The 24,546-nt window shown below is 34.1% G+C and overlaps 1 protein-coding gene across 2 annotated transcripts in view; it reads right to left on the minus strand.

Annotated features, from left to right (window-relative positions):
* Positions 1 to 3,957: 3,957 nt before the first annotated feature.
* Positions 3,958 to 24,546, minus strand: part of LOC106460208 (THO complex subunit 7 homolog) — a 26,679-nt gene continuing 6,090 nt past the window's right edge. Inside the window, exons 2-6 of one of the 2 annotated variants that reach the window (XM_013919892.2) lie at positions 18,286 to 18,409; positions 7,704 to 7,831; positions 7,166 to 7,252; positions 6,410 to 6,610; positions 3,958 to 4,178 (exon numbers count right to left, since the gene is read on the minus strand). In XM_013919892.2, the coding sequence (XP_013775346.1) occupies positions 4,114 to 4,178; positions 6,410 to 6,610; positions 7,166 to 7,252; positions 7,704 to 7,831; positions 18,286 to 18,409 (605 nt within the window). In that variant the 3' untranslated portion in view covers positions 3,958 to 4,113. The remainder of the gene's footprint in view (positions 4,179 to 6,409; positions 6,611 to 7,165; positions 7,253 to 7,703; positions 7,832 to 18,285; positions 18,410 to 24,546) is intronic. The other variant, XM_013919893.2, reaches the window with a different exon arrangement.

Raw genomic sequence — 24,546 nt, forward strand, 5'->3', positions numbered from 1 at the left:
GCTGTTCTTGTATTGCTGCCATCATATTTGCTAAGCTGTAGTTTGATTTACCACCTCTCGTTTCCATCTTCTTTTCTTTTTATTTTCCGTCTCACTGTCTGTCACCAATTTGTTACGTCTATGTTCGTTTGTTAATTTTTCGTAGAATTTTTTTTTCCGAGAAACTTCAGCGATACAAGTCTTTTCTTAAATAAAACTAGTTTATTGTTTCTCAGTTCAACTTTGCAATACACTTAATTTCCACAGTCACTTTAACTTCAACACACACTATAATTCACAACGAACGATTCACGCACTTTAGTTACTGTCACTACCGCGCTTGACTCAATTGCCCGTCTCTATCTCTGCCCGTCTGCAATTATCTAGCTATACCGTCACTTCTCGCCGGTCTTATATATACGAAATAGAGGGCGCCTGGCAAACACTCGAGTCTTCACGAACGTTCTAGATACTCATTACGTGTTATCAGCGTCACGTGAATTTCGTTGTCGTAACAATATATTAGTTTCAGTTTATGAAACAACGTGAACCATTCAACGGAAGTTGACTAAAGTAGTGTACGTTTCTTCTCTCTCTACTAATAGTCATTTAAATGGTAATGTGCAAAGGACATCAAAACAAAAAAGGGCACTTTCGAAGCATTGTAAGACAAGTTTTTGTTTTGTTGAGGGGGGGGGGGTGTATTAGAGGAAACTGTGGGGCCTGTCGTTGTAAAGATCCACAAGAATCACAGGTCTTCTTTTTATTCCTATTTCAATTGATCTTTAATTTGGGTACGATTAAATACTACATCTTAAAGCCGCTGTGTTAGCTTTTTAGCGAAACTAACTACATTAGTTTGAGGCCTCAAATTGTGAATTAAAACACATTTATACGGAGGATACGCTCACCATTGGCCTTAGTAAGGATACTAAACAAATTAGGATGAACGACAACGTCATATTCTCTTAGGGTTTGTTTTAATATATTTAGTGGGTGATATGAAGTTGGCGTGTTCTTTTAATCGTGCTAATAGTTTCCTTTTTGTACAACCAATATGGCCTTTGTGACCGCAAAGACAACTAATTTAGATACTTCTTAAAATGACTATAATGTTGGAATGCAGTCTTTAGATTTAAAGAGAGAAAGTAGAAGACAGTTGAAAATTTAAACATACATTTTAATTGTATACATGGGCATACCTTTGGATAACCTGTTTGAACTGATTCTTAATAACTGACAAATATTTACTCACAAATGGTTAACTAATAACTAGAGGGTATATTTAAACACATTAGTTTGATTTAATTTATGGAAACTTCGCTTATTTAAATAAGTAAGAAATATCCGTCAATCATCACAGAACATATCAACATATTTTTGCATAAATAATCCTTGATGTTAATGAATTATTCATGCATAGCTTTGTATGAGCTAGCTGTCTTATAAGCACAGCGAACCAGTTAACTAAATTTTCTTTAAAAACATTCGGAAGGAAGCTTTCAAAATTAAAACATAAGCCTGTGAAAGTTTTATTATGGTAAATCGCACATTGAAATTCTCCATTTCTGTTACTAAGTAGGATGTACACACACAAAAAAAGGAAGTTTGTGGTACTTTTTTTTTGTGGAGGGGGGAATAAATCAATCTTATCCTCGTTATAGTCACTTTGTGTTTGAAAACTTAAAAATATAGAGGGTTAAGAATATTACATTAATATAACTTTCAATACGCATGTTGACTTTTAGTGTTTTCTATAATGTCAACAACAACAACTGATCACTATTGGAAAGAGTATGTAACAACCATTTTCAACGCAAAATGTTCAAAAATTCAGATCATAAAGATGAGTTGAGATCGAGGATTTGAAATTTCTGAGACGGAAATTTCACTTGTATTTAAATAGCGTTGCCAAATAAAAGAATGTGGATCAACTTGTAACACTAGGGCCATCCTGAAAGAGACCTGTGTCACATCGTACCCTAGGTTTGTAAGAAAAGCGGAGAGTTTTGTAACAGGTGAGAATGCACATACATACAGAGAGAAAAGCTGTCCACGTTCAGATAACAGTATGCAACATTATTAAAAAGGATCTTCGTCTGGAAACGAATTAACAGTGTATGGGTTGAACAAGATAAGGCTTTCAACCGTCACATTCCTAAAGTAGCTTGAAAATGAAATGGATCTTCATGCTATTCCACAAGAAGACATACCAGTCAAGTTGCTAGGCACATCACTTATGGATTTCTAAGTGGCTAAATTGTTGAAATTGGTAATGAGAAACCATCGTCCTCCTACACTCGACAGATTGTGGAAAACAATCCAGGAGGAGTGGCATGCTTTGGAAATTACAAATTTACAACACAGATTTTTCCAATGTTAACTAGACTGTTGGCCTATTATTAATATGCACAATTGTCAGAAGAATCATGACCCAGACATGATGACATGTACTCTAATGATGTGATGAGGATCCACAATCATTTTAATATAACGTATTCAACTTATGTATTAACGTATATTCAACTGTGTAACTAGACTTCATTATTGGATGTTTTGTCTGTACTTGTTCACATTAAAAATATTGACAAGGATGTAATAAATTACTAGTTTCTGATGACATTAAACTCTTGGGTATTTCTAACTGTGTCTAGGATGTTGAGGAGTTGCAGAATTACTTGGATCAACTGTAAGGATAGACAAACACTAGTTCTTTTATTTTTAGAGCAAAACAAAACTGGGCTATCTTCTGTATCACTATGGGGAATTAAACCATGGATTTTAGTATTGTAAGTCTAAAATCATATTATTGTCCCATCAGGGGATCTTTAGTTATGCCAAGTGCAAAGTAATGTATTTGGGTTATCATAATTTTGATTACATATTTAATATAGACAGGAACCCATTTATAAGTGTGACTAAAGAAAAAAGATCTTGGCAGAATGCTGGATAAGTCACTCAAGCATATAATATGTCAGATAGGTGCTGTGTGACTAGTAGTAAAACTTTTACAATTTTAGTATATATTTTTATAGACATTCATTACAAGTGAAAAAAAATGTAACTAGATCTCCCTTGGAAACTATATACAGTTTTGGTTTCCTCATCTAAGAAAAGATATTGATCAGAGGAAAGTTACTAGAATGATTCCCATACGTTATCTTACAGGGATAGCTTGAGATATTTTATTCTTTTTGAAAAAGGAATGATAACAGGTGATGATATTGAAATTCACAAGATTATCCAAGGGACCAATATGATAAAGGCCTTTGATTTCTTTGTGGTATATTCTAAACACAATAAGACAAAATTTAAGATTTAAAAAGGATAGGCTAGGCTCTAGTTAAGAGAGTTTTATTTTAATAATAGGGTGATTGACTTTACAGGAATTAAGAAAAGTAATCAATAATTTCCTGAAAAACTGTGTGTGTACAAGGATAACCTTGAACAACCAAACATTACTTATTGTCCATATTTTTTAATATGTTAAAACTACATTCTGTCTTGCATTTTTCAACATCATTTCTCATACATTTTTAGGAATTTTAGTTACATCATACCAGATTTTTGCAATTTTCATTCTACGTTTTCCAAGAAAGAGCCTTATAATTTATCACTGGAACTTAGTTGAATTTTTAATGTTATATAATAGGTTTACAATAAATATTCTTTTGATAAAACATTAGCAATATGTGGGGGTAAAAGAATGAATATTTCTCTATACCAAAGTTGATGTTTTGTGCTGTTCTTGAACGAGAAACTATTGTAAATGTTATGGCAAACACTTCTCACATTCAACTTCAGTGTACTTATATCTGACAAAAAAGTGCCGTTAACTTTGTTGTAACGTGCTCACCATCAATGTTACTGTCTTGTTTTTCAGGCAACCATTATTTTTGCAACATCTTAAAGAATTAAAAAAAGAAAGAAAAAAAGTTATGTTCATAATATACAAAAACTCAATACATCAGTAAGAAGTTTGAGGTTTCTAAAGCAAACATTTTTATTTTGTATTATGACTATGACAATCTGGAAACAAATACTGTATGAAAGAAAATATATTTTGAGATAAGCCATCCACCATCTTTTTGTAATCTTCTATATACATCAGTTGCAAAAAAAAAACTACATTCACTAAGAAGTTTCCATGTCATCTTTGGTCATTTCCCATTCTTCTTCTTCTTCTTTGTCTTCTCCACCTTTAAGTATTAAAATATTTTATCATACAGGAAATCTATTTTAAATGTAAAAAAAATAATAATCTGAAAACACCAAAATCAGGTACCCAAATAATGTAAAAAAAACATTAATGAAAAAAAAAAAAAAAACAAGGTTTAAACTATAGTTTGTAGACTACCAAAAATTTGTATTAAATTATTATCTTATTAGAAATGTGTTAGTGGTGGGGAGAGGATATTGTATTCCGCAATGACAGTATGCACAACAAATGCAACAGAAGTACAGAATGAAACTTCTTGTCAGTAATATATGATACAAGAGATAATATTGTTATCTTGTAATTTTTAGGCATTTTGAAACTGGTATACAAGTTGAGTCTGTGGATTCTATCAATCACGTTTTGTAAAATGCTTATCTTTAGTATTGGTTCAATGTTATCTTCAAGTCTCCAGATTTGGAATTATCTTACAGTTTTAGATTTAGTGTTATCTTACAATCTCATTAGACTTTGTGTTGTTTTAGTTTGTATTTTGTGAGTTATCTTGTGGTCTGTGGCTTTATAATTACCCAAAAGTCTGTAGATTTAGTATTATTTTAGAGTCTACAGATTTGATGCTGTCTTGTAGTCTAAATTTAGTGCATTATATATGTATGTCACAGCTTCTAGATGTAGCATTATTTCTCAGTTTGTAGATTACCTGTTATTTTGAAGTCTGTAAGTTGAGTGCTATCTTGGTGACTGGAGATATAGCATTACCTAGCAGTCTATAAGTTTGCCCACACGTTTTTTTAGTGTGTAAATTGAGTGCTATCTTGGTGACTGGAGATATAGCATTACCTAGCAGTCTATAGGTTTGCCCACACGTTTTTTTAGTGTGTAAATTGAGTGCTATCTTGGTGACTGTAGATATAGCATTACCTAGCAGTCTATAAGTTTGCCCACACGTTTTTTTAGTGCGTAAATTGAGTGCTATCTTGGTGACTGGAGATATAGCATTACCTAGCAGTCTATAGGTTTGCACAAAAGTTTTTTTGGTGTGTAAATTGAGTGCTATCTTGGTGACTGTAGATATAGCATTACCTTGCAGTCTATAGGTTTGCACATAAGTTTTTTAGTGTGTAAATTGAGTGCTATCTTGGAGACTAGATATAGCATTACCTTGCAGTCTATTAGGTTTGCACACACGTTTTTTTAGCGCGTAAATTGAGTGCTATCTTGGAGACTAGATATAGCATTACCTTGCAGTCTATAGGTTTGCACATACGTTTTTTTAGTGTGTAAATTGAGTGCTGTCTTGGAGACTGTAGATATAGCATTACCTTGCAGTCAATAGATCTGTTCACAAGTTTTTTTTAGTGTGTAAATTGAGTGCTATCTTGGAGACTGTGGATATAGCATTACCTTCCAGTCTATAGATATGTTCGTAAGTTTTTTCAGTGTGTAAATTGAGTGCTATCTTGAAGTCTGTTGGAGTAGTGTTATTTTCTAGTTCATACATTTGGTGTTTTCTTACAGTCTGCAGTTTAAGGGTTATATTGGAAGTTTTTCATTAGGTAATAAATATCTTGGTCAAAAAGCAATACCTTCCTTTGCTTGGATGAGTTCCAGAAACTTGTAACACTAGCTAAAGATCATTTTGGGATTATGGAACATACACCTGATATTATATAACATCTTGATTTTGTACTTGATAGAAAACTGTTCAGAAATTCTTTTCCAGCTAAATCTGACTTAAAAGCATGTACTGTATATCAAGATCAAACTTAGTAAGATTAATGATGTAATGTATGTTTCTTTTCAGAAAAGATTCAACAATAATTAGATTTTATCAAGAAACTTTTGATTAGAGTATTGCCATAAATACAGTTAAGTGTTGTGCAAGCAACTATGTACATTGGTAAGTGCAACAGTGATATAAAGCCACAGAGTCAAAACTATTTTGTTGGTTAATAATATACATTAAGGCAAGTCTACATTTTAACTTGACTGTGTTGTCTACATCAGTGAGAATTTGCCTAGTCATACTGAATGAACTGTTTATAATCTACTAAACTGAGAGCATACGTAGCACTAGTGACAGCATGATCTTAACACTTGAATTACATGTTTATATTTGAACAGAAACCACAAACTATCAGTTCTTTTTTGAAACTCTTGAAATGAGCTGGCAGAAAAAATTCCTTTACTACCTTCTACCATTACAAATGAAGGTTATTACTTTTTTGAGAAACTTGACTACTAGGCTTATACCTCTACCTGATGCAAAATGCTCCAACTCATATACTGCACTGAGTAGAACTTGGAACTGTTTCCTTCTCTTCTCCAATTTTCGGTCAAGATTTTCTCGTGTTTTTATAAGTTTTTCAATTTCAGTTTGAACTTGTTGTAACTTAGCAAGAGTTACTTTTCTGTCAGGCTGTTTCTCTATAACTTTTGCTAAAGAATCATATTCTAGAAGAAAATAAAGAAACGTATATAAAATAACTAATGTTGTATTTTATTTGGTTTTTACTTACTTATTTTTAATTTGATTCAAAATAATATTTAGTCATTTTTAAGTTCAACTAAAGAGTTTCCTAATTTTTAATATAATTTTTGCACAGCAACTGAACATGGATATTTGTACTTTTCAGATGTGGTGAATTAAATTCCCAGATAATTAACTTCTATGCTCATGATACTTATATTTTTAAAGAATCACATAAACATTCTTTCAAAAGAATAATAATAACAAGTGCAACTAGCTTTCAGGAAAAAAATATTTTTCAACAGTACAGTGATTTGTCCATATTTGAATGAAGCTGTCTGTACAACATTTTTTATCCCGAGCTACAGTACATAAAGACATTTATCAATGTCTTAATAACTGGACAAAAAACAAGAAAATATCTTTACTCTCTTTTGATTTTTCTTTCAAATTTCAAGATCTTCAAATTCTTTAATAATATAATAAAAAAGAATATTTATCAATTATGTTAGTTATTTTCATACACAAAAACAGCTAACCTTGCTTGTTTTTTCGGAGTTGTTTAGCCTCCATCAATTCTGCTTTACAATCTTGTATTTTCTTTTGAGCTTCTGTGATTCGATTCTCTGTAAAGAAATTTACATCAGTAATGACTACGGAGATCAAAACAATTTCTATTCTAATTTTTCTAGTAATCAAGAATATACGAGTTGGTACTTTTGAAACATTAAAAAATATTTTAAAAATTATCTATGGTTTAAGTTTTTTTTGCAATAGAACAATTATGTCAAACTCTTAGTTTCAATACATATCTTCGTTTAAAACAATTATACTATCAACAGGTGGCAGCTCTGCATTAAAACACTTAACAGAATACAAGTCTGTAATGAATATGTAAATAATTCCTTTATTAATAGTTTGGAATTAGAGGTTCAGAAATGCATCATTCACAGAACCCATACTTATTTAAAACTAGTCAATCTGAAATTGTTTGAAAAAGAATTTACAACAGTAACTAGATCATATGTGAAGCACATTGCAGTTTAACCAGATCAGTTTTGTCATCAAAATCCTCACCTATTTGTTGATATAAATGTTCATAGTTTTCCATTTCAGACTGATTCATTGCCAACACTTGATGTGATTTCACCATGGCAAATTCGCACTGTGTTAACAACATCAAAATCCTTTCATATGTCAAAGTGCTAGAGAAATATAACAAACAGATTAATCCAACCATAAAATCTAACAATTCAACAAGTGTAGGTTCTGAACACTTTTAAATACAATTTGATAAGTAAAAAAAAAGAAATGTTTGTGTAATGTTACCAAACCTTCTGAACAGTTAAGTTTATCTATAAAATTTCCCCTGAAAGAACACAAGTTAATCATTTAAATTTTACAATAGTTTCTGCCCTAACAAAACCAACATTATTTGATTATATACTTTGAAATATGGAAGGAAAAACAGCTATCACTCTTCACTTTTTATACAACTTTAAGACTTTTAATCATAAAGCATCTGAAATGTGTGTACTACCAAAAGAACACAAATCTGACAAACTTTATCTGATTTCTTCACATCTTTTTACTACACATTGGAGAGGCACTTAAGATTTCATTCAAAACTTACATATCACTCAATAATCTTAATATTAAATGGTAATAAGTCACTTCACAGTCTTAATATTAAATAGTGATAAGTCATTCAATAAACTAAATACTGATTGATAAGACTATTGATAATTATACTGTCATGATGTAAAAGACTGTTTGGTTTAGATATTAGCAATTAATTTATTTCTGTGAGTGAATATTTTATTATTGTTTAGTTTTTGTTATAATAAGAGTTAAAAGAGACAACTGTAGGAAGTTTTGTTAATAATTCATTGACATTGAGAATATGGAAGGCAGACAGACTATTAAGTGATAAAGATATAAATAGCATGAGATAAGTGGAATGCAGCAGACAGATAATAGCAAAAGAGAATAAAGTTGGTGTGAAGTTCACTACTTTTGAAGTGATAGGCCTAACATTTAATATGTTAGAGTGAAACTAACAGTAGAAAATAGGATAAGAAAAATAACTGTATTCCATCAAAGCATGGTTCTAAATTAATTGAATCAGCCTGAGTGCACTTTGACAAAAGGAGCAGAGGATCTTCAAAAGAAAAAAGACCAAACGATTACAGTAACTCGTGCCACAATTGTAAGTGAATCAAGAGAATACTAGTGTGATAGAAATAGAGAAGATAGTTTGGCTTGTCAACTGAAATACTAAGGTAATTAAATAGGCTTAAGTGGATATTTGACAAGAAGGAAAGTAGTATTTATGATATGCCCATAATATCTATAGTGTTGAAGAACGTACTGTACATACGTAAACTTGTTCTGAATATACATATTATTTTGAAAACAGGTGAAGTGCGTGCTGTTTATTCATTGTTAACAAGTCACAGACACCAACTGTAGAAGAATCCTAAGCCCAACAACAACAACATAATATATATTTATACTATTAAGAAATATAACTAAAAGCCTTTAAATTCTGACAACCGGCAAATAATTATATTTTTTATTTTGACAAATACTACATGGCAATAAGTCATCCAAGAGTCTTAATATTAAATAGTGATAAGTCAGCACAATAGTCTTAATATTAAATGACAATATGTCACTTGAGTCTTGATGCTAAATAGTAATAAGCACTCGATAGTCTTAATATCAAGTTTATATATATTTATACTATTAAGAAATATAACTAAAAGCCTTTAAATTCTGACAACTGGCGAATAATTATATTTTTTATTTTGACAAATACTACATGGCAATAAGTCATCCACGAGTCTTAATATTAAATGACAGTATGTCACTTGAGTCTTGATGCTAAATAGTAATAAGCACTCGATAGTCTTAATATTAAGTGACGATATGTCACTCGAGTCTTGATACTAAATGATAAAGCACTCAACAGTCTTGACACTAAATGGTAGTAAGTCACTCAATAGTCATGATACTGAATGACAAGTCACTCAATAGTCATGATACTGAATGACAAGTCACTCAATAGTCATGATACTGAATGACAAGTCACTCAATAGTCATGATACTGAATGATAAGTCACTCAATAGTCATGATACTGAATGATAAGTCACTCAATAGTCATGATACTGAATGATAAGTCACTCAATAGTCATGATACTGAATGATAAGTCACTCGATAGCCTTAATATTACATAGTGATAAATCACTCAATATTCTTAATACTACATAGCAGTAAGTCACTTCATAATATTAATACTAAATAGTGATAAGTCAATCAATATCAAATGGTGGTAAGTCAGTTGAGTCTTAATATAAATAGAGATAAGTTTCATGATAGTCTTAATACAAATGTCTTTACCTTTGATGTCTTTGCTATGCAGGAAGACATAAATGCTGTTATGGAGGTAACTTTTTTTTTTCAACACAAACTAAATTACCATAGAACTCATCAAGAATGCTCTTCAATACATTCTGATGTGCAGTTATTTCAAATTATTTCAGATTTACTGATGACACTTTAGGTGCATGCAATCATGGACTTCTAGTTCAGTTATACAATTATACAATAATGTCTGGTGAGAATCCACTGAGGTTAAATGATTTGTAATGTTTGAACTTTGTAAGTGCTCCTGGTCAAATATCTTAAGTATTCTGAATGGTAAGTGTTATAACAATCACAGTTATAGCTTCCAAAGTTTATAGCACACTGACTATAGCAAACTAATAATACATACTCTCTTTCGGCACTGCGAGTTGGTTATATTTATAGGCGTGTAGAGGCTTTCTAGAAATTTCAGTTTTACGTAACAATACTGAGCTAAATTTAAACATTTACATATATACATATATTATTGATTGTTATTATTGAGAATCTTCTACAACTTTGAAGAATAGGCGGGAGTTTCGCAATACATATTTAACACTATAAGCTATGCATGTTTTAAAATATAAACTTAATCTAACAAATATTGATATTAAAATGAATATATAATAATAAATTCATTACACCATCACATTTTAATGCCTAGCTATTTACAGTGAGCAGCTTGTTCAGCTTCAGATACATAGTAATTGAACTCACATAGATAATTAGTACTCATACAACAGTACATGCAAAAGCTCTGCTTCATGGGAAGCAGGATAGAAAACACAGCTTGACAGCAAAGCCATTAATAGGAAGAATGAAAATGTATTACCAATGTGATGTAATCCAACAGCAAAATGCTTGGAACACCAGAAGAATATGAACATGGGCAAAGGCAGTAAAAGTAGCTTTATGTTCAAAACAGGTCATAACTGTCATTCACAACAACAAGGCTCATTCTGTCAAGTTAGACTTTAATGTTTAGTGAGAAACCTACTGAACTGAATACTTATTTTAAACATACAATTATAGCAGCTTTTTTAATGTAACTCTTACCTGATTATGACTCAACACTATGGGTCAAAACATTGTAATTATCAAAATCACAACTTGCCTACTGTTACTATATTTGTGAATTAGTTATGTGGGATTTTGCTTGAGAAGAGGCTTTAATTGTGTGGGGTCACAAATAGATTAATATGATAAATCTGATAGTAGAGTAATGTGTCTATCATTTAGTACATGTTCAGAATTATTATCTGAAAATTTTTTAAAGCTTAAACCACTCATACCATGCTATCTTAGTTGAGTTTGATTCTGAAGAAACTATAATATAGTATTCCCCCTGTGGCTTGTCACTAGCCTTGAAACATCCACCTAACTTCACATGTATACCATGTTCAACTGCATTATAGCCTGCAAATGAGCAAGCAACAATCCTCCACCAATGGGAGTGAGACACACCCTTCTATCGCAGCTGACTTCCTCTATGCAGTTGAACCTAACCTTCATTTTGAGATATTGACACCGGAAGTGAAAAGGATGGGTGGAAAGTGTGAGAGAAGGTGAGTATTTATCAGAAATATATATTTCAGTGAAACAAAATATTAACAATTACTTACCTCTAATCACAGTTACAGCTGTAATCCCACATTGATCTAGTAGAGAGACCAGTGGAAAGGTATCTAGGTGAGCACCCTTCAAAATAATATTAAGAGCACCCACTAAGTGTGCCCTACTTATGTAGAAGAAACACTTGTGAGAGACTGCTCCACATGTGAACCAGGTATACTCATTACCCATGTGGAGTCAATATGTTTTGTGTCACAAAAAACACAAAACAAGATATTAATTTCAAATCTGAAGGAATAGAAATATGTGTAGGGTGGTAAGGGTAGATCAGGAGTGACTGGACTGGCCCATGGGAGGAGGAGGGCCCTTAACCATTCACCTTAGGCCTAGAAATTGCAAATGAAGAGGATACTCTGTTCCAAGAACCTAAACCATCATGTGTGCAAATCCAGCACAACCTATAGTAATACACCTTGTGAATGTACTTCCGGATGAAGACAGGAAAGCAAAAATGCAATGTGTAGGGTCAATTCCAGCCCAAAGCCAAACAGCATAGGGAAAGAAACATCCAGTCTGCAGTAGGATGAAGTTCCCAGCCCAGTGGTCTAGCTCAAACCAAAACTTGTCACCTAGGGACCAATGTCCAGGCAGCAGTCAGATCGAGGGTTCCCATCTGGAGGGGTGAACTGCAAATTAGATGAAAAGATCCAGTCCAAATCTGCAGCATCTGGTGTATAATATCAGACCTGTGGCAGGAGGATACTCATACCTTCTACATAGGAAGAACACCACCACCTTATTTTTAACAGAGTTTAATTGGGCACACTCGGAGGCATTTTTCTATGGTCCACCATCCCAGCAGTTAGAAGAAGGGAAATAAAACACATTGGAGAGTCTAAATGAATGCATCACTGGAGAAAGTGCAATGGGTGACCATGAAACCCTATTTTGAAAAGCAGTACATTTCTGATTCCATTAATTCAAGGAACACCAGGGATGTGCAGCAATCCCTATCTGCCTTACTCATGTTAGTCCATGAGTATAAGGTCCAATACGAACATATTTATGATGCAATAAACCGCAAGGAAGAACCTGCTAGAGTTCTTGTGCTAGTTTTATCTAAAGACAATTATTTTTAATGAAGAGTTAGTTTATACATTTTTTGTAGACTTGTAAAAATTTAGGGAGAAATCCATGGAGTCGTATTACACGTATTTTCAGTTTGTTACAGGTTTCCTACTACATTGCATATACGATACATTTTCATGTTCAACAGCTTAGGATTAAACTTAAAGTTGTCTATCACAGTAACAAAGGACAGTTTGAGCCCAATGAATAATCAATTAGCAAATTCTAGTAACTGCCAATATCTAATTGACACACAGACACTTTAATATTAAGTTCTTAGCCAAATGTGGTAGTTTTCGAAAAAGGAAGATAAAAGAATCTCTCGATTTACATCAAATGGGCTATAATAGAGAGAAATAATGCCTGACCTTTCTGAAAAACTTAAATAACTGTTAAGAACTTTTCATTTACCATAAAAGTTTTCTATTTACATTCTTTTGCTCTAAAACTGCAATGCAAACCTTTACAAGTTTATTTGAACTATGGGTATTCTCAAAAACATCGTTACAAAACACTTGTTTATGGCTGTGCTTTTTAAATTTTAAGATAATTTTATATTTTAGATATGCATTATTTACAAATTTATAATGTACTCTTATATTTTTGAGTTTGGTAACAAGATTAATTCCTTAAATACACATTTATAATCCTGTTATTTCTCCATTTTTATTCACTCATTTTTTGTGAAGCAAATGAATTACCATACTCATCTGTATATATTGTTTGAAATTAATGGGTTTCATGAATTACTCTAAAGTACTTACCTTAAGCATTATATTATATTATCTAAGCTTAACTTTCTATTGTTCTTGCATGAGTCTGATTTCTTAGTACAACTGTTGATGTTTTTATATGTCTGTTATTTCCATTTATTGTTATTCAAACATCCGACAGCACTTGTAGTCTGTGACACTGTAAGCCCATCAAAAACAAAGTGTGCTAAAATAGTTACATTAAAGTTATTTTCTGGAGTTGTATTGATATTAACGTTTGATAAAAGCAATATAGCTACATAGAGTCAGAACTAAAAATATACTTAGTAATGAGCATAGCTAATTAAATGTATTCTGTTCAAACTATATTACTTAGATGTGATTTTAGGGGGAACTTCAACCACTACGTACATTTCACCACTCTCCTTAGCCACGGCTGATTCTAACCAGCATTTTGTGAAGCCTGAGCTAATTAACATGCACTTGGAATCCCATAGAGACCACTCTCAGCAAGTCTCGAAAACTGAAACTGCCACCATTTGTTTCAATATAAAAGAAGTAACCATTAAATATCTCATAACATTAGCCTGGGATTTCCCAATTTGGCTGTTAACTTTTTGGTCCCAATGATGAATTGAGAACATACACATAGCTATCACCACTGCTAGAAAAAGCTCTTGGCCTCTTCATGCTCATGGCTCCCTCTTATTTACCCTGAGTTCTGTCTGGTGTTAAAAATTTTCCTTCCATATTGATCATGTTTAACAAACTTTATGGCGACAGAGAGTTAAACAGCAATAAAAAAAAACAAAAAAAGCACGTTCAAAATAAACTCCTCAATAAACAAATCGTTTGATTATATTACCATAATATAACTTGATAACTGATTTGTGGCATTCAGGTAGTTACAAATATATGCAAAACACAGGTTCCAGAAATGTTAAGCAGAAAATAAAATGAACTTGGATAGCAAGGGAAAAACAAATAATACAAGTGAATGAATAGAACAATAGTTTATTAGTCCACTTTTAATTCATTAAGTGACTGCGACTGACTGATCGGGTGAACAGAAGACTTCTTAAAACATCCACATAAAAAGAAAGGATATTGAAATACCACCCTTTGAAATCATACCAGGATTATTGTATAGCATTCCCACAATTCTCACCTATGTGAATGATTATTACATGTAAACATATTCAAGTAGCAGATGTAGGAATAGTGTCAAGCAGGTACAAGCTTCTAAGGAATAGCTATTGTAGTATGTAATATTTATCTAAGGTAGATTAATTTATGTTTAAAATTTTTGTACATCAAGTTTACATGGAAGATTTTAACTACATCCAAAACACTTGAATGGATAAAGATATACTATACAGGCTATGGAAGGGTATAAACAACAATCCTTTCACTGGCAATAGTTTTGATTAGTTTATCCTCATAAATGAAGCATAAGTTAAACTTTCTGTAGGATGAGAGTGAAAATATTTAAAATTTCAGAAGGGCTAGTAGTCATGTTTTAATTTATATACCCACCCAAGTTTTTCTTTTCCTTTATGACCCTACTCCCAACTAGTCTGGGGTCAGCTGGTATTTTTGTAAGCCAGGAGTCTTTATTAACCAAGGTGGTTGATCCAGAAGGCAACCATATAGGAGGAGCATGTTTGGTGATTAGGATTCAAACTCGTGACCCTGAGATTGCAAGTCCAATGCCCTAAGCATAAGGCCATGCCAGGCCCCATTCTAATATGCAACTCTTAAAAAAAAATTTTAATTTAATGAAGAAACCAGGTGAATGTATAACAGGTTTGAGTAACTTTATGGAGACCATTGTTCAGATTAATGTTTTGTTGAATAAAGTCAATGCACTGTAATCTACATGTATACCATCAACAAATAAGCAACACCTATGCAGAGAATGACTACAAGTTCCCAGAGGGTGATGCAGAAAATTAATTTGGGCAGCTGTAATTGAGCACAAATGATGCCAGATTCCATATAGTGGAATTTTGTCGAGAATTTGAGCTGGGAGTTATAGGGGGGGGAACTCAAAGTGAAAAAAACTAACATATACTTTTAAATATTATGTTATGTTTTTGTGCATCTATTCAGATGGATTTGGGGTGAGACAAATTAACAAAAGACATGATACAGAGAAAAAAATCTAAGCAAAATTTTCGTTTATTTTTGTTTTTATTATTATTATTATGTTTTATTTTATTTTTTATTTATTTTTGTTATCTTCGGCCTAACCTTTACATGTGGGCCCAATATCGACCGAGTACCCCCTAGCCTAGAAATGTACGAGACTACTGTAAAATTATTGGAGTGTACCATCATCAATTGGTCCCAAAGAGCCTAAAGGAAGTAAAGTAAATCTCGATGAACTGAAAGGAGCTCCAATATTGATGTGGAGAGAGGACTCGTAAAGAGTCCATCTCTCCAAAACCTCCCAAGTGTTGAGATATACCCCAACCAGAAAAAGAAACACCCATAAAAAGGTGACCTTTTGGCTAAAGAGGGAGAAGAGGAACTCCCACAGTAGTGTTGTCCTCATCCAACCACAGGCAGAATTAGTCTGGAAGGAAGGGGGAAGGGTGAGAGGGGCATCTAAGGAATCCTCAACAAGGCTACATTGGTATAACAAAATCCACTGAAAATGATGAATGTGGGTGCAAAAAAGAGGAATGAGGGCTTCCAGAGAAATCCATGTCCCCAAAAGAGAGAACCTATCATGCAGTTGGAGAAGAGAGGTGGAGATGCTACATACGAGATGTTCCATAATACAAAACTGAAGGAGAGAAGGTTGGGCCCAACTGATGGAGTTTAAAAACAACCCAAGGTGAACCAAATTCATTTGTGGGTGTAAGAAAATACTTCTTTATCTTGACAAGCTAACATACCCTGGCAACTTCTTGGAGAAGAAATTGAGATGGTAGTGCAGATTGTTCATGTAAGGAAGCCCGAAGTAGCCTGCCAACCATATATTGGTGGAAACAAAAACCCTGGCATGAATTAGGTGGGTAACTGCCTGGACAATCCGATAGAAATTATAGGGTGCAGAGGCAAGTCCGAATGGAAGCGTCCAAAAGTGAAACACACACACCTGATGAGTAAAGAAAAGATACGAAGTAGATGCATGGGATATGGGTAGATGGATGTATGCATCTGACATCAACTTTCTTGATCCAGAAAGCAAGAGAAAAACTCTAAGGAAGAGCTAAAGATGACTCCATGGTGAATTTGGGAAGGACTAAGAAGTGGTTCAGAGATGATAAACTGATGACCAGGCACCAATCCCCTATCTTGTGGGGAACGATAAACAGACAAGAAGAAAACCCAGAAGAAGGACCACTTCAACTGATGGCACACTTACAAAGTAAGTCCCAAACCACCTCTGAAAAACATTGACATGAAAGGATCCCATGAAAAGAATTGGAGGACAAGACCTTCTGAGACAACTCTCAGAGAACAAGTATCCACAACAAAGGATCTCCAAATATGGTAAAATGAAGGAGGTTGGCTCCCATAGGCCTTGACCCAAGAACATAATCACTGAGGCTGAATGCCCCCAAAACAATGCCTGACAGGGTAATGGTGGAGAGTTTACGAAGCCAGAGCCAGCAAGGGAAACAACAAATTAGGGTCCAAACCCCACAAAAGGGATAAGAGACTCCAAATGCTGCGAGACTAAATAAGTGAAGTTAGAATGATGATAAGCAAAAGCAAAAATGTCCATAGTACATGGGGGGGGGGTTGAGGCATACTGATCCCCGAATGCATTTGCTGCCCCAACTGACTTGCATGAGCACCAATATTCAGGGAAGAAGGAAACAATAAATATCAACCCAATAGCTCATTCCTGAGAATGGCAAGGGTGAAGCCATAGAAAACAGCAGAAAATGGCAGAACATAAAATACCTGAGTAATCAACTCCACAAAAGGCAAAGAAGGCCTGGGAAATTCCTTCGAAAGGACACATGACTGTAAGGGACATTTAGGAGTAGGAAAAAGGCTGCCTCAATCCAATTCTCCCCAGTCAGTCAGACCTTGAACAGGTATGATAGGGCAATCCTCAGAGTGTTCTGATTGTAGCATGAAATTGACCAATTCCTGATGCACCAGAGCCATCACTGCATGTCCCAATAACCTCAATTCCGACCCCGTGATCAAGAAGTCCAATGCAGAAGCAACAGCAGTTGTAGTCGTGACCACCTGAAACTGTGACTACAAACCTCTCAGAAGTGAAGCAGAAGGGAAGAGAGAAAAAAAATAACAACATAATTCATAACTTTCGACCAGAATTAACATAACATTAAACAATAAAAGTAACTGATTTAGAAAAGAAGTTAAAAGGCCTGAAAAACAAGAAAAGAAAATCTTTTGCATAAGTCAATCAAACTATCACTGAAAAACATATATGTACAATAAGACTGTCAATTGGGAAGTGGTTAACAGTTGTAAGATTAGAGGGGACACTAATTACGATAGGGTAGTGTTGCAGGGCTGCTGCAAAATACTTTGCATGGTAGTATACAGATATCTCTCATTAACATATGTGAGGGTAAGTGGGAATATCAAGGCTAGTGGTGTGTGAAAATTTGTGCCAATAGAGATAAGAGATCGTACGAGAAATCACTTATTGCCTAAAGTAATTATCTTAAGTTTTGTTAAAAACAATTTTGATGTACACTGTACATGTAAACATGAAGAAAAATCCCCAAAAAACGTTATCATGGGTGAAAAAACATAAATTAGAAATTCAAAAAAGTTTTAATACAATACAGATATCAATAAATAGAAATTTAATCATTAATTGTATGAGGACAGTGTTACCTGTGTTCTTCAGATTCATCCTTTGAAAAGCACCATTTCAGAAAAGTTTTCAAAGCTCGATTAATACGCATATCATCTCCCATCCCATCACCATCAACCAGGAGCTTTCGTCGAATAATCTCCTCTATAATGCAGCATCAGGTTAGTTCATGTAAAGTATAAGACAAAGCTAGTTTAAAAATACACATCTTTAAAAAAATTATAGAATCATATAAAAGTTGACTATAAATTTGGCTTATGCTTTCTAAAAAAGCTGTAAAACATTTCCCTACCAGAGAATTTGACTTAGTATTCATAACTTTAGAAATTCCTAGCACTGAAAAGTTGAAATATAAAAATCTAACTAATTTCTTCATGATGGTACATTTCTTTAAATTTTTTCAATTGTTAACTAACTGTAAGGCTGTGCCAACTCTAGGAAGTACCAATTACAAGAAATCTAAGAATTCATAGTCATACATATATCTTCAGAGCTTGTTTGGTCCTTTTAAAAAATTATCACCAATGAATTTTTTGACAGAAAAACAACAAAATATATAAATAAAAGGATTCCCGAGTTTCAATTTAAAAAAATTATTCCACTAAAAACTGGAATAATTAAAAACAAATTATTCTTAAAATGAAGTTTTGCCAGTGTTCACCTGGCATTGCCTGGTACAGTTAGATTAACACGGATACTTCTTCAGCAGAGGAAAGTCAAATAATACAATTAAACATGCATAACATTTTTAAATGAATATGAAGGAGTTACTGGATACTTATTCAACATAGGTTTATAATTCTGAATAGCTACCGATTTTTTTCTTTACAACTAACTTTCTATTAAGAACAATTTCATCCTTACTGAAGCAGAAATTTTATTTGTGTATTCAAAATAAAGAGAGGGTGATTACATTTATTACCTTATTATTATTATATATAATTCTCTTCCCCTGTGTCAAATTAATCATAATTTTTTCATGCAACTTCATAACTACAGGATTTTCAGTTAGGGTACTGTTTAGAAATAAAGGAAGACAAGTTTTGTTCTAGTTTGTAATGAATTTAACTTCCAAACTGAGGTCAAAAGTTTGTTTTATAACATTCTTTTTTAATAGCATTGGTTAACTCCCTGAGATATACGGTAAACATCAAAAGATTATCATTTTCAGAATTTAATGAATTTTTTATGATTTTAATAACAATCCAATTTGTCTTTTCCCAATTTGAATAAATGTGATTTTCTTAGTTATTTTTGTGTACCACCTGATCAAAAGTTTTTTGAAAATCTTAATACACCAAATCTACACCCTTTCCATCATCTAGATAACAACCAACATACAAAAAAAAATGTTAATAGATTAGTAAGGCGCTATTTCTTATTGATGAATCCTTGTCGGCTTTCTTTTTGTGATACCTTGCTTCACTAAACAATTCTGTAAAGCTTTCTTTATCAGACTCTCTCGAACTTTTATCACTAGAAAAGTAAGACTAACTGACCTGTAATTTCTAGGGCAACACTTTATCAGCTTCTTTAAAACAGGAGTAATAGAAACAACTCTCTAATCTTATCTGCCCACTGTCTACTGACTTATCATAAACAAGATAAATGGAGACTTTCATACCAAATCTTTAACCATCTTTAACATAACATTTGAGGGACAACAAAAGGCGCCTTAGTCCATTGTGGCTACCCTATTTATTTTTCAAACTCCTATCTGCCTATATCCAGTCCTGACTCCCTAGTTCTCATCATGCCTTCTCTTGAACTCTCTCAGTCTGAAGGCAACCAATTCCAATGCTGAAGAATTCACGTTAGCACAACCCAAGGGAATAACAATTTCCATGGAAGTCCAAGTCCCCAAAAGAGATACAACCCTGCAAGCAATAAAAGAAGGAGAGGATTGAGAACTCAAGAGCTCTAATAATCTCAACTGGAGGAGAAAACACTGGGACAGACTGAAATAGGAGTAGAAGAATACTTCCAAAGGGATGAGGTATTGGGTCAGAACTTGACCAACCAACCCACATGAGCAGTCTTCTGAAGAAGTAAATGGGTGTGAGTGTGAGATGTTGGTACTGATGGAGCTAAAATCAGGAAGTTGTCCATATAATGGTGAAACCTTAGACTGTGATAAAGAAGACGAGCAAAGGCCTTGACCACCTGACAAAATATGTAGGGTGCAGAAGTCATCAGACCAAATGGTAGAGAGTGGAATTAATATACTCAATCTAATTGAACAAAACAAAGGCAATATCTGAAAGCTGGGGAAATAGGGATATGAATGTAAGCATCCAAGACATCTAAAGGTGGCATCATAAGACCCAGAGTAAACACCCACTGAAGAGTGAAGAAAGATTCCATGGTGAAAACAAGAAAGGTTGATGATACAGTTGAGACTGGAGAAATCAATGACAGGATGCTAGTCCACAGACTATCTGTGAATTATGAACAACTGGGAAATGAAACTCGGAGAAAGATGAGTGATAAGTACAACAGCATGTTTGTGAAGGAGATCCTGAACTGCTTTGGATATATGCTGGCAGGAAACTGAATCCTGAGGAAGAATGAAGGGGAATGGAATGTGGAGATAAATGAGCGGGGTTCAGAAAAAAGAAGGTAGATCCCTCCACATAACACTTGAAACACTAAAGGATGCATGGTGAAAGCACTCCACAGGTGAACAAACCCAGCCAAATATGCCCCCAACCACACCAGAACAAAAAAGCTAGTCACCCATGGAAAAGAGGTGTCTGCTAAAAAAAACCCTCATGGGAATGATGGATAACTTTGGAAAGTAGATGGATAGAGAAGAGATAACATAATATCAGGGCCAAATGCCCCCACCAGGATCAAAAATTCAAAGTTCAGTGAGTCTAGAAATGGAAGGCCTAACAATTATATGTCAATGGGTAAGAATCAGAGGAATGAGAGGGACGAATTATGCTGACTCCAGAAAGTAATTGTGCTTTGAACTGATCAGCATGGACCCTGATATTTGGAGAGGGTAGGAAAAACAGATAATCTGAGGAAGAGGTGACTTGCAGGAGAGAAGGTGAGGAATTATAAAATGGAGGGAGGTGTGGAAGTGGCAACAGGTGTAATCCTGGGATTCCACAGCAAAAAAGGAAGATGGGAACTGGCTATACAAATCGCTGTCTTGACCAAGTTCACCAGGAAATGGCATGTCTAGTGTCAGGAGACACAGTAAACCACATGACAAACTCCAACACATGGTGAACTAAGACTGAAACCTCTTCAGCAGAAAGAGTGGAGCCCATAGCCACAGAAACTGCAGGTTGTGTTCAGTGGCAGTAGTAACGACAGTAGTTGTTGTAACATGAAATTGTGAATTCACAAGTTAGAAATTAGAGTGGAAAATTTCAAATTAAACCAAAATTTAAAAAATCAAACACAAACAAAATTAGTGACATCTGCACACTAGTATACAAAATTGAAAAATGAAGATTGGGCTCTACAGTATAGAGGGAATCAATTGTACTCAGAGGATGTTTCACACTCCTACTGGTGGAGGGTTGTCACATGCTTATTTGCATGCTATAATGCAGATGTACCATGTGTAAACATGGGGTAGGTGGGAGTATCAAGGCTAGTGACAAGCAAAATTGTGCAAACAGACGGCAGCACTGAATGAGAAAAGCTATTATGTAAGAAGAGGTAAGGTATTCTATTGGAACTAAGTAATAAGGATGAATAGACTATATCTAAACAGTAAATACTATGTGTTACCTGGTAAAGCAGGGATGACAAGGCATAAAATAGTGGGGGCAAATTTAAACCCGAAGAAAATGCCATTTGCCGTATGAACTGGTTGAGGAGAAGAAAGGAAATCACAAGTAGAAGGTATATGTAAGGAAGGTGGGAAAAGTTGAGAGATACTCCATTCCTTCATTTCAATTAATACAAGAAAAACTATAAATTGCTCTCCTCAGAATACAAAACAAAGAACACAAGGAATAAGAAAATTGAAATTCTAACATGGGTTTATATTGTGACTGTTCAGGTACTGTTTAATTTCTGCTGCAAATTCAATTAAACAAGTAATTTACAAGACCTTTAACAAACTTGGAGTCATTTTATATTTTGTCATAATGATATACATACATAAACATTAAGTTGAATTTGTTGTGATTTTGCAGATTATTTGATTATACTCACAATAAAAGCTTATAAATATAGCATGAAAATGTAGTTAATAATCTATATTTTAATGGTATATAATTTTTAAGTTCTTGTTCATCAACTTTCTAAGGTAAAATCATAAAAATCAGCCTTGCAATCCTATGAAGAGGTCACAAAGACATTTGTGTACCTGGCCTGCCACCCTATTGAGCTGATTTATAGACTCCCATCACTTCCAGAAGTTTAAGAGACTAAGTGTTGTTGCTTATGACAAAATCAGTCTTCTCCAATCTGTTAATGAGGCAAGAATGGATGTCTTGTGCAACAAAGTTTGAGCTATGGAAAAACTACTAAACACTTAGGTGAGACATATATTTTAATTTTATACACTTTATGATCAATGATCATGTAGTGCTTCATTATGTCAGGGATGAGCAATACAATATTATATTTTAGGATGTCCTGCTTCAATATACTCAATGAATAGTCTACCATGCAAAAATTTGGATAACTAGCAAGAAGACACAGCAGCTGGCACTTTCTACACAAGAAATTGCCTGGAATAAGACAGATAAATCCTGAGTGCCAATTTGGATGACAATTCCTGAGATTTCTAGGGCCTATAGAGATATAATCAAATGCTTCTGAAAGGGGGAGCTGTTCCAACTGTACATGTGGATAGCCAATATGGACTGCACATCCCTATTATTTTATCCAACTGGTAACTGTAATGCCACTAATCCACCTAAATTATCAGAAATATGATACATTACAGCTGTAACACATCAGCAGTATCCTGAAAGTCTGTAGGAAATGAATAGACTTATTATACAAAAAAATAAGTGAATTTCTTTTTTTATCTTCAAATTGGTAATATAACTGTAAAAAAGCATTATATAGAAAGTGTTTTTGACATGACATATTAAAATGCATAGTAGTTTTCTTTATAACAGAATTATATATTAAACTATTATTTTACTGTAAAAATAAAGCTTGTGCCAAAATGAATTTCAGAAAGCACCATGTTTTTCAATATAGCTATTTCTCTTCATCTTTGCCATATAAACATCATGTTCACTTGCTCCAGTCTTTATACCCCACATAACTGCCCTCAGCAAAATCTAACTTGCAAAACTTTACACCAGCCCTTACATGCTCTTTATGTGGGTACTGTATACAAGCACTGTATGTCAATAATATAATCAATTACTTTAGACTTACCCCATCCCGGTCACTAACACTGGTTCTTAGTCGGGAGGAAGAGTTTCAGTGGAGGTAAGTATGTTTGGAAATACATTTTCATATTAAGAAAATGATAACTTCCAAAACATACATATCTCCACTGACACTTATAGCTAGAATCCCACATTGAGAAGGCAGAAGGGCCGGTGAGGGCATAGTTCATACAGAAAGCATCTGCATAGAACAAAGGTGTACCATGAGAGATGGTATCCAAGCAGGGAAAACCGCATTACATCCAGAACAGGTATGCTCTACACCCAAAACTACAGAAAAGTGAAAAGGATGGAATATTACACATGTAAGTATGATGGGCCAGCCCCAACCATGCAGCCGAGGTTCCATGACTCAGGGCTGGATTTAAGGGGCACCCATTTATGGTACCCATATCCCCCGTTGATGGAAAAGGCAGATGGACCACAATATATATATACATAATGGACAATCTTTCTGATCAACCTGAAAAAGTCCAAAAGGAAATATCCCAGGCTTGGATTGATGGGATCATTCATTCCATACTCCACCCAAGGTCCAGAACTGATCCGGTCTGGATTTACAAACAGTCTTTTCCACTGCCCACCTAAATGGGCAAGGAGAATTCCACTTACCCATGGAGAGGACATGGAACACTGTTCCACCAAGGGCCTAAGATGGGACCACATTGCATTTGGATTTACAGGTAGATAGTGGACCCCCAGCATGAACAACCTAAGACCTGACAGTGTTCATAAGAGGGTCCAATCACACCCCCCACAAGATAGCTAAGAATCAAATCTGGACCAGTATTACGAGTAATCTCCCACATAGGTTGGTCCTGCTCCTACTGACATCTGGGAAAAACTTCCAGGGACCTAGATAGGAGGGTCCGCAACTAAGCCCTCTTCTCTAAGAGATGAGAA

The sequence above is a fragment of the Limulus polyphemus genome, unplaced genomic scaffold (assembly GCF_000517525.1).
Source record: "Limulus polyphemus unplaced genomic scaffold, Limulus_polyphemus-2.1.2 Scaffold728, whole genome shotgun sequence".
NCBI lineage: Eukaryota > Metazoa > Arthropoda > Merostomata > Xiphosura > Limulidae > Limulus > Limulus polyphemus.